Here is an 11,358-nt window from a genome sequence, read left to right as displayed (position 1 = left end):
TTTTTCATATCAAAGGACTTATGGGCCACCCTGTATATAAATCTACAGTGGTTTTTACGGATGTTCCGTTATAACAACTGAACCATGCATCCGATTGACTTGAAACTTGGTATCCGTGTAGAAAATACATGTGCTTAATGGATAGGCTAATATTTATATGAGTGTTGGACTCCCTACACCAGTTAAGGGGCGTTAATGAATCTTTGCGGGGGTGAGGAATAATAATGTTAATTTTAAATGCCCAGCGAAGCGGACGGTTGCAGCTAGTTACTAATAAATGCGTCACATTGGCCAAAGGTAAGCATTATTTGCTCTGACTTGCTTTTTTGTCGTCACTGCACTTTGGACCATAGTCAGATGCGATTTTGTCTGTCTGATAAAAACTAATCGTTCTGTTTTGGATATTTCTATTGATGTCGGAAAGTTTTATAGTCACCGTGGCCTAAATGTTACGACGCTCTGTGTACTTAAGTTGGTGTTAAAATCCCGCAGTTTTTTTTTTTTCTAGGTATAATGTAAAGTCAAGACGTGCTAACTAACGACCTCACGATGAAGGAATATAAACGTAATTACTGGTGATAGAGAGAACGTGGGGTTAAGAGTGAGCTGGACGCTTTGGTGTCACCATCATGTCTATTTTTGCCGCGAAGCAGTAATGCGTTTCGGTTTGAAGGGTGAGGCAGCCGTTGTACTGTAAAAACTAGACCTTAGAATTCTCATGTCAAGATGGGTGGCGGCATTTATGTTGTGGGTTTCTATGGGCTCCGGTAACAACTTAACACCAGGTGGGCCGTGAGCTCGTCCATCCATCTAAGCAATAATAACATATTTTGGGTTTTTATTAAATTACCTCGCAGTGATAGAATTAGATATAGCGTGATGATTACTCGCGAAACTGACAGTCTTAGGAGCCAATTAATGCGTTGGTATATTTTTTCTTGGTTATAAAATTACTAACCGGTTTATACGTTTGTCACATAAGCATGACTCAGTAACTAACCGTCAGAAGAGGAAATTGGTAAAAATTTGTATTCTTACGTGCCCTCGTAGTTTTTATCGGAAAGTACTAGGTAATAAGGAAATATATGGATGAGAAACAAATGCTTGAAGTCTCAATTGCTTTGAATAACGAAATTCCCAAGCTGGAAGCCAAGACTGGTTCGCCGCAGAAGTAGGACGGATGGTGATAGGACTTTGATTTTGGGACCGATTTCAAGGAGTTTTCAAGTGTGCTATATTAGTGCATGCATTACGGCTGTTTAAGGGGTTACTGGAACTTATTATAGCCACAACGTCAACGCTATTGTCCACCTTGAGAAAGTAGAGTTCCTTATCATGCATCATCAGTCCGTGTTTAAAATACCTTGATGCGTACTGAAGTTCTACAATTTGGTCCTTTAATAATTAATACGCTAATTACTTTTCACTAATAACTTGCAGCAAAATTCACGTTATATACAATCTGGTAAACAGGCAATATTACTTGCACCGTATTAAATAAACGGAGTATTGTTGTTGGCTGCGACGGAATATTTATAGTTATGTAGTGTAGTGCTCGAACGCGATCTGAAACATTTTCTAGGTCACTTCGGTTGTTGAACTACATACCACGTAACCGACGTTACGTAAGAGTCCGCTGGAAAATAGCTTTTCCTAGAATTCTGAAGCGGAACTACATAAGCGGGGAACAAAAGGGAGTCTCAGTTTTAGCGTTGTTGATAGAACATTGTACTGGTGGTAGGACCTCTTGTGAGTCCGCACGGGTAGGTAACACCACCCAACCTATTTCTGCCGTGAAGCAGTAATGCGTTTCGGTTTGAAGGGTGGGGCAGCCGTTGTAACTACACTTGAGACCTTAGAACTTATATCTCAAGGTGGGAGGCGCATTTACGTCGTAGATGTCTATGGGCTCCAGTAACCACTGAACACCAGGTGGGCTGTGAGCTCGTCACTCTTCTAAGGAATAAAAAAAAAAACGCTACAACGGAAAATTGAATGAGAATTTTGTGTTGCATATATTATAGATGCGTTTTATTTTTTTTATGGAACGCGCTATTAAATTCCATCGTTCGTGAGTTATTGTTCGCCGGTCGTATTTGTCTCATTCATTCCTCGCTGCGAACGCACGCTTTAGGTTTTCGCCACAAAAGCAGTCCAGAAACGGGTTTGCAGTGTCTTCCCGAGGAATTCGCACCTGGTCGGTGCCCTTGTGCGTCAGTCCGCGAGCTCGGCCAGCGCGTATTCACATCCAATGACGTCGTCCGTCTGAGACACACCTCCGTGCATTTAAAATTGGATCGGCTGCGTGCGCAGTCGGCTCGGTATCGAGCGTCAGTGTCAGTTGTCAGTTGTCAGCCGGGCCTGACGGACGCGTGTCGTGTATCTCGTACTGCGGAGCTTCCACCATGGCTCTGCTCAGACGACTCGTTGTGAACGCTCCCCGCAACGTGAGGGTGCTGTCGACGCCTTCGCCGGCATCGCGGGACGAACTCGACCTGACCTTTAACAGTCCGAAAGACGCGTTCAAGAGCAAGAAAACCAGCGAACTAGTCCGGGCCTACTTCGTCTATCAAATATGTTCGGTGAACTGGCTCGTAGAGAACAACGACATGGTTAGTGCCAGCTGACTTTTACGTAATGCGAGATCGTTTTAAGACCGGCGTGTCCTTCGAGCGATGGCAGATGGCAGGGTTTTTTTTGTAGCCGGTAGTTGTGTAATGGGTGGTACAGATGAATGGGTGTGATGGTGTGGGCGGCGCATGCGTGGTTCTCGAGGGGGTGGGATGTACCAGACAGGGGGCAGACGTCCCGACCTGTCCCGCGTGTCCCGGATATTATCCCTGTCACGTCGCGCTTATAGATGAAACTATATACACTTGAAATTTTTCTTAGTATATAGTACATAATCAATGCGCATTAAACACGTGGTTAGTGAATTTCATCCACGATCTTTCGGATCGGAAAAATTACGTTCTTTATAACCTTTATTTGATTACTGTTTTCTGTTTGCTGAAGATTGTCTTCAGCAATTGTGCAAACAGGTTTAATTTAACAAAACCTTATCACGACTGTAGGATGGTATGTATATGTAATATGTATCTCACAATGTTATCCTTAAAATCAAATTAGTTTCGGATGCTTTTTTTTTGCTGATTCGTGTTTTTTGTATGATACAGTGATTAGTCTTAGACTTAACATTGAAAAGGTTAAAACAAAAACCTTGACTTGATGCAGTTTGAGCTGATGAGCAGATGTTTTTTTTAATTTTTTTTTATTGCCTTTGTAGGCAGACGAGCATACGGCCCACCTGATGGTGAGTGGTTACCGTCGCCCATGGACTTCAGCAATGCCAGGGGCAGAGCCAAGCCGCTGCCTACCGATACCGAAGCCCCACAATACCTAATCTGCTATTGTGGGGCTTGATAAAATCTTGACTATACTCCCGAGCCACGGGATCAGCTCAGCGAGTTATTTCAGATTACAGGAACCCATTAAAAGTACTAAAAGACTTACCACATTGTACATAATTTTTATTTTCTGCAAAAACTTCACTATTCGTATACTCTTCGTATTTCTTACGAGAAATAATTATTTACTTATCTGATGATGGTGCGTGATCTAAGGCTGAATGTTTTGCATATTTCTGCAATGAAGCAATAATGTTTTCTGCTTCACAAGAAGGAACAGGCTATTCCATTGCAATATAGACTTCGATTACGTACCTATGTCATTCACGCTGCAATTTTTATGGACAACGGTAGTAAAATTCCGTCTAGTTTGGCCAACATTCCGAAAGGATAGCTGACCTGAACTTGTATATAGACTTCGATTACGTACCTTTCTCATTCACGCTGCAATTTTTATGGACAACGGTAGTAAAATTCCGTCTAGTTTGGCCAACATTCCGAAAGGATAGCTGACCTGAACTTGTATATAAGATAGGTTCTCTGAAAATTCGACTGGCTATCAACACAAAACTCGGATCAAGAATAGTTAAAATATAATTTTATTGGAACGCTCTTTCTTGTTTCAATTTGATTCGGAGTCAACTTGGACGATCTAAAGCCCTTAGTTAGCAATCGATTTATCAGAATCGACTCGCCTGAACCAGTTCTGTTCGAACACCGGATGTAGAGAACCCAACAAAGACAGGTAGCAGCGTCTGTAGCTCTTAAGCATCGCTATTGAAACATATACATACCTACGTTGCCGACGTTTTCTGCATAGCAAGCAACGAACGTATCAATGCTAAAATCAGCTGACGGGGTCAACGGTTTCGTGTGACGCGGGGGACGGGGTGTCTTCGCTCTAAGTAGTTTGCGGGTACGAAAAATTTAATCTCCTTATACCACACGTGTTTATCCTTAGCAAATGAATATCGAATTGTGTTTACGTAGCTTTTTATTATCGTTACGACTTCAGGATGTTACAACTTTTATTTAACTTTAGAATTGATGCCGGTTAAATTGCCAACGGGTATAAAACAAATTCTATATGTTACATATTATGTTTAATTTCTTTTTTGTTGTTGAAGGAACAGTATTTTGTTTGGTGTTTCGAAAACGGAGACGTAAAAATGAATTTCGATTACGCAGAACTTCTTGTTATTCGATGCTTATGTTATTCAAAGATATTAATTGATAAGGACGCGTCGTACGTTCGTTTTTACTGGTGGTAGGACCTCTTGTGAGTCCGCACGGGTAGGTACCACCGCCCTGCCTATTTCTGCCGTGAAGCAGTAATGCGTTTCGGTCTGAAGGGTAGGGCAGCCGTTGTAACTATACTGAGATCTTAGAACTTAAATTTCAAGGTGGGTGGGCATTTACGTTGTAGATGTCTATGGGCTCCAGTAACCACTTAACACCAGGTGGGCTGTGAGCTCGTCCACCCATCTAAGCAATAAATAAAAAAAACTGTATACTTAAACTATACTAGAAACTTGAAACATTGTTATGTCACAACATTATTTTAATTGCCATTTAAGTGCCTGTATTGAACACAGAAGTTCGTTGATAACCGCGTAAAGATTGATTCAGCTATCGGGGATTTAAGTAGAGCATAAACGCATCGACTGAACTGTAAACAGGTTTTTTTTATATACTATGAATGCTTGCGGTCCTCCACTCCCTCTTCGCGGTCCGTATAACAATTCACTACCTCTTTCTAACGTTTTTACTATGGTCATTGTAGGATAAGGGGCCTAGTTTGGATACTCTATCCTGGATCAATACGAATGTTTCTTTTTTAATTTTTTTTTGCTTAGATGGGTGGACTAGCTCTCAGCCCACCTGGTGTTAAGTGGTTACTGGGGCCCATAGACATCCACAACGTAAATGCGCCACCCACCTTGAGATATAAGTTCTAAGGTCTCCAGTATAGTTACAACGGCTGCCCCGTCCTTCAAGCCGAAATGCATTACTGCTTCACGGCAGAAATAGGCAGGGTGGTGGTACCTACTCGCGCGGACTCACAAGAGGTCCTACCACCAAACTTTAAAGATTAAATGTATCCTCGGTATATATCTAAAAGAGGAAACAACTGCAAATGCCAATTAATTCGTTCCGAGATTTCATTTTTGATCGGAGACGAATTCGTAGACCCGTGACAGGGTCCAGTCATAGTCATAGTTAAGGTCATAATAGATGATGATAAGAATCTATTCGCATACACTACACTCCATTTCGAAAAAGCGGCACGACACGAGAACCCTGTGATCGTGGCCGCCGGTAACTGCATTCTCGATCCTGCGGACTGAATGGTAAACAGTCGACGTCGCCCTAAACACGTCATTACAGATCCTCCCGATCCATTAACGGTGCTTTTAGGTACCACAAGCACCGGTCACCGTCCTCGTCGAACCCGTCGCTTGCGGCGAAGGGCTCGATAAGTGAATTAACCCATAGACACAGCCCACTGAGTTTCTCGCTGGATCTTCTCAATAGGTCGCGTTTTCGATCCGGTGGTAGAATCATGCGAAGCAATTCTCTTGCTAGGGTTAGTGTTAGCACCACCGTCATGTTTGAGCCCCATGAGCTCTCCGACTTTTAGGTTACGCTGACAGCCTCTCAAGGCTATCAATTTAGGTAGGAAAACAAAAAGCACACACAATGATAAGACCTTTATCATCTTCTTCTTAGTCGCATACTTCATTGCTGAAGGTCGTGTCCCTGAAAGCCCTTCGTGGCTCTTTGTACCATCAGCTTCCATTTCCTTAGGTTTTCGGCTTCTCTCAGGGCGGTCGTAACGGAGAGTCCAGTGAGCGCAGTTATTTGACCTGACCAACGGTTTGGCGGTCGGCCGGCGGGTCTTTTCCCTTCTACCTTGCCCACCACAGTTAATCTTTCAAGGTTGTCTGGTGGCCGCCGAGTGATGTGACCAAAGTAACCAAGAACCTTCTGGTAGCAAATCGTCGACAGTCTCGTTTCTACGCGAAGTACTTTATCATAATGTTTGTGTATTTACATGCTTGCGTGAATAAATTTGATCGTTCGTGCCAATGTTTTCAGACAAAAAAATTGTTACTTACCGCTGTTATCAAATTTAAATTAGATACTACGTTAGAATAAATTTAAACAGTCGTTGTTGATTCTTTTTTTTTTAGCCTTCGACGAAATTTACTTTAGAAAAACGTGTTTAATTGCGGTCTTTAAAATTAAATGGTAACAACTAATTTGAATAGCATTTTTGTATCAGAATTTTAATAGACTGGGTGGAAATTTTTGAATTCTCATTCTCCCTGTAACGAAATGTGTAGTCAACGGAATTATTCTCCGCGGCCCTTAGTAGAGCATATCCCTATAGTAACATTATAAATATTCATAGGTAGTCAGCGGCCTGGCCCTACCCCTGGCATTGCTGAGGTCCATGGGCGACGGTAACCCCTCACCATCAGGTGGGCCGTATGCTCGTCTGCCTACAAGGGCAATTAAAAATAAAACATACTAATTGGACATTCTTTATTTGGGCGTAAACATTAATTTTAGCTTTGTCATTAAATTAAATTTAGATAAAGGCTCCAGGCTCGCATAGAGATAAGTGCTGTCCACGGCCACTGAGACGACAAAATGAATGTAGAAGTTGTTCTTCTTAATATAGAGCCTCTCCTGTTTTTTTTTCGGGATTACTGTTGGCCCAGGGGCCTTTCCAGTTTCACCGGAACAGGGGGGCGAGCAAAGGCTCAGCTAGGAGGGGTGGGATTTGCCAACAACTGCCCGAGTACCGCCAAAGGAGACCTAACAACTCTAAAGCAGCTGCTTCGCGAATGAATCTACTGCCGGATCGAAACCGCGAAAAGATCCGGCGAGAAACTCAGCGGGCTGATGCATGGGTTAAGACCCTTTTCTACTGCGGGCCGTATGTTTCTTTCGCGGCGGCAAATACTGATACCAAATGTTTACGCATATTAACTCAATTTCGAATATTTTTGGAAATTGTACTCTTTTAATTAATGCGAAAAGGCGAAATGTAAACATGTTATGAGCGACGAGTCGCGTTGAGCTACGTGTACTAAGTAATCAGTGTGCTTAGTGCGAGTTTCTTAAAGTTCTCGATAGCGCAAAAGTTAACCCAATTTAGTATGCAGGTGGAACAGCGCCCCTAGCGGCAAACGTACGCAAACGATCCCACTCCATACAAATATGAGTTAACTTTTACGCTATCGAGAACGTTAAAAAACTCGCACTAAGCACACAGACGTAAAATTTGAGAACAAAACTTTGAGAGACTCTACTGTTGTTGCCTACAAGGTCGCACAGGCGGAAACTTGTATGTATATATAATAACATAGCTGACAGCTTATCTTATTTAGTCTTAAGTATAATAAGTTAAAGTATCAGGTATCCCAGGTGAATTGATACATGACACTTATAGGGCAATACGTGCAAGCGTTTTTGCTTACTAAAATGTAACTAAAGACGGTACTATGAAGAGTTTTAGTTTTGATGTTTTTTTTTTAACAGGATAGTTTATTTATATAATAATCCTGTTAATTTTTGCGTTACAACGGTTATTTCGAAGTTATTAAGGGCGATCTGTGTTTTATTTTTAAGCCAAGCTTATCCTATAACAGTATGGTTATGGTCCTTTTCATATTGGAGTGGTCACGATGTGTACAGAGTTCAACAGTACTAAAAGATCGAAGATATTAATTTACAATGTCAGAGTACACACACTAAATGGCCGTTGCAAATAATCAATAGTAGTGAGAAGGCTGATATCACGTTTTGTCTCCTAAGATCGTGTTAAAATCTGACCGTTAATATTAGACACGTTAGAAAGTCACCTACTCTGAAGTATAGATGAAGCAGAAAGGTGGTAATTGAAAAAAAAAAACAGCACAACTTAATTGGTTTGTTACTTTTTTTTTTAATTGCTTAGTTGGGTGGACGAGCTCACAGCCCACCTGGTGTTAAGTGGTTACTGGAGCCCATAGACATCTACAACGTAAATGCGCCACCCACCTTGAGATAAGTTCTAAGGTCTCCAGTATAGTTACAACGGCTGCCCCGCCCTTTAAACCGAACCGCATTACTACTTCACGGCAGAAATAGGTAGGGTGGTGGTACCTACCCGCGCGGACTCTAAGAGGTCCTTCCACCAGTAAAAATCTCTAAATGTGATATCTTTGAAAATAATTTGGGAACATGCGCTTTTCCATCACCCGGTTATATGCCGGTCAAGCCCATATGGTCAGATCTGGTTAAGAGAGCGGTTGGTAGTAGTATATACCCAGCGATCCATGCCACCCATGACCGAAGACTATGGAGGAAAGTCATATGTGGTCGCGATCCTCAGCAGTGGGGACCGATGAAGAAGAAGAACGGCTCGTGTGAACATTTGCAAGGATAAGGCATAGAGAGAGAGAGATAGAGAGAGAACATACTTTATTGCACACCAAAACACAATTAACATCAGAAAACAGTCAACAGGTAGATACGTTTGTACAATAGGCGGTCTTATCGCTAAAAGGTGTACTATTAACAACACATTATTAAAGAAAATACATACATACAATAAATATATATAAACGTTAAACACAATATGAAATCACCATATGATCTATATTCCAATATACTTACATACACACAATAAATTAACAGTAAGGCATAGTCGAGTCTTAAATTCTGAAAGATCCATAAAATGGTATGCATACTAAACATTTTGGTATTTTTAACGTCCCTGATGTACGTTGGTATAATGTTACTAAGTTACTAATTTAAGTTACTATGAGGTATAGCGATACGATTTCGACGAAAACGAATCCATCATTGTAACTGGTTTTGGCACGTCGACCTTGGCTTTATGTGACATTGAAAATAAAATGAATCTGTGTTTAGATTTGTACGCCGCGGCTTCGTCGTTGTTACCGATGAAAAACAGGCACACGTTTTAATTTGTTGAAGTTTAATAGCAGAATCGGTTGTTCAGTGAAATGACTGGGGCTTTTTGGTACGGCTCGTAATGTAAATTTTGAAGTCGTCGTGGCCTAACGGATAAGACGTCCGATGCATTCGTGTTGAGCGATGCACCGGTGTTCGAATCCCGCAGGCGGGTACCAATTTTTCTAATGAAATACGTACTCGACAAATGTTCACGATTGATTTCCACGGTGAAGGAATAACATCGTGTGATAAAAATGTAACCCGCAAAATTATAATTTGCGTAATTACTGGTGGTAGGACCTCTTCTGAGTACGCGCGGGTGGGTACCACCACCCCGCCTATTTCTGCAGTGAAGCAGTAATGCGTTTCAGTTTGAAGGGTGGGGCAGCCGTTGTGACTATACTGAGACCTTAGAACTATATCTCAAGGTGTGTGGCGCATTTGCATTGTAGGTGTCTATGGGCTCCAGTAACCACTTAACACCAGGTGGGCTGTGAGCTCGTCCACACATCTAAGCAATAAAAAAAAAATCAACGAGAGTCTTATTGAATCCGGCAAAATGGTTGGAACCACAAAACTGGTAGTTATATATATTTTATATCCTTTTAAAAAAAAGAATTGAGTTTCGCAAAATGATTCAATAAATAACAGAAACAGGTTTTAAAATATATAAATAACTCTTATTTGTTATTCGTCGGATTTAAATTTATAATTTCAAATGAAAATTAAAAAAAAAATTCATTTATACATAGCTGATTCATTTTGATAACTCATTTATCGAAGAACTCAAGGCACCGGGTTTTAAATGGAAACTTTCCCAGTTGATACCTTTTATGTTGCGAGCGGTCGCTAAGGAGGGATGTTTTGGGAAATTCCACCACCCCAAGAGGGGTTAGATAAGAAATCAACGATTAAAAGGAAACCCGTCATTTTCAAAGAACAAGCAAAACGAAATATCATATTATTTGCTTTTGGTTATAAATAAAACGCAAACGGGAAAGCTCATATGAACTCAAATTAATGTAATGATTGTAACTTCGTCAATGTTGAATGAATATTCTTATTATATATATTAATAAGTGAAGCAAAAACTTTGTATCCCTTTTTACGAAAATTGCGCGGACGGGCGGAGTATGAAATTTTCCACACTTATAGAGAATATAGAGAAGAAGTGCACAATGCTAATATTTTTTTTTAAATTATGAATAAAAAATACATTAAATCAATAAAGAAAACATTACACACACTACATACCATGTATTTGACGTACACACGCATGCATACCTACCCTATATTTACTGTCAAACTTTTGTTCTTGGCGTCTGTTGTCAAATTGAGAATGGATTAAATATTGTTTGCCTTTGTTAATATTTTTTATAGTGTAGTCTTGGCGAAATTTGTGATTATAGAAGTATAAAATACAATCATAACCGTGTACAAAATTACAATTCCAATTAATTATAGTCGAATTTCGACTACTGTGGGACCACTAGTTCTTATTATTGTAATTCTTCTTATTAGTGAATTAAATGTTTTATTGGATGGACGGTGGGTAACACAATGTTCAAATGTCAAAGAATCACTCTCGAGTGTCGTCGGAAGTACCTACGTCGTAAATAATATGATGACAATAGGAAAACGCGAGAAATGACGTAGAAGCAGGTTTAATTATACATTACACTTCGTATAAGACATTTTAATATTGGATTTCATAAATTTATAAGAAATACATTTGAATATATATATATATTTTATTTCTTAGATGGGTGGACGAGCTCACAGCCCACCTGGTGTCGAGTGGTAACTAGAGCCCATAGACATCTACAACGTCAATGCGCCACCCACCTTGAGATATAAGTTCTAAGGTCTCAGTATAGTTACAACGGCTGCCCCACCCTTCAAACCGAAACGCATTACTGCTTCACGGTAGAAATAGGCAGGGTGGTGGTACCTACCCGTGCGGACTCACAAGAGGTCC

At 40.7% G+C, this 11,358-nt stretch overlaps 1 protein-coding gene across 2 annotated transcripts in view; it reads left to right on the top strand.

Annotated features, from left to right (window-relative positions):
- The first annotated feature begins 2,279 nt into the window (after positions 1-2,279).
- The window catches only part of LOC101742434 (proline dehydrogenase 1, mitochondrial), a 34,475-nt gene continuing 25,396 nt past the window's right edge, over positions 2,280-11,358 (top strand). The window contains exon 1 of one of the 2 annotated variants that reach the window (XM_012697012.4): positions 2,280-2,612. In XM_012697012.4, the coding sequence (XP_012552466.1) occupies positions 2,406-2,612 (207 nt within the window). In that variant the 5' untranslated portion in view covers positions 2,280-2,405. The remainder of the gene's footprint in view (positions 2,613-11,358) is intronic. The other variant, XM_012697017.4, reaches the window with a different exon arrangement.

Source organism: Bombyx mori, chromosome 16 (assembly GCF_030269925.1).
Source record: "Bombyx mori chromosome 16, ASM3026992v2".
Lineage (NCBI taxonomy): Eukaryota > Metazoa > Arthropoda > Insecta > Lepidoptera > Bombycidae > Bombyx > Bombyx mori.
The sequence above is the reverse complement of the archived record's forward strand: the minus strand, read 5'-3'. Positions and strand labels throughout refer to the sequence as shown.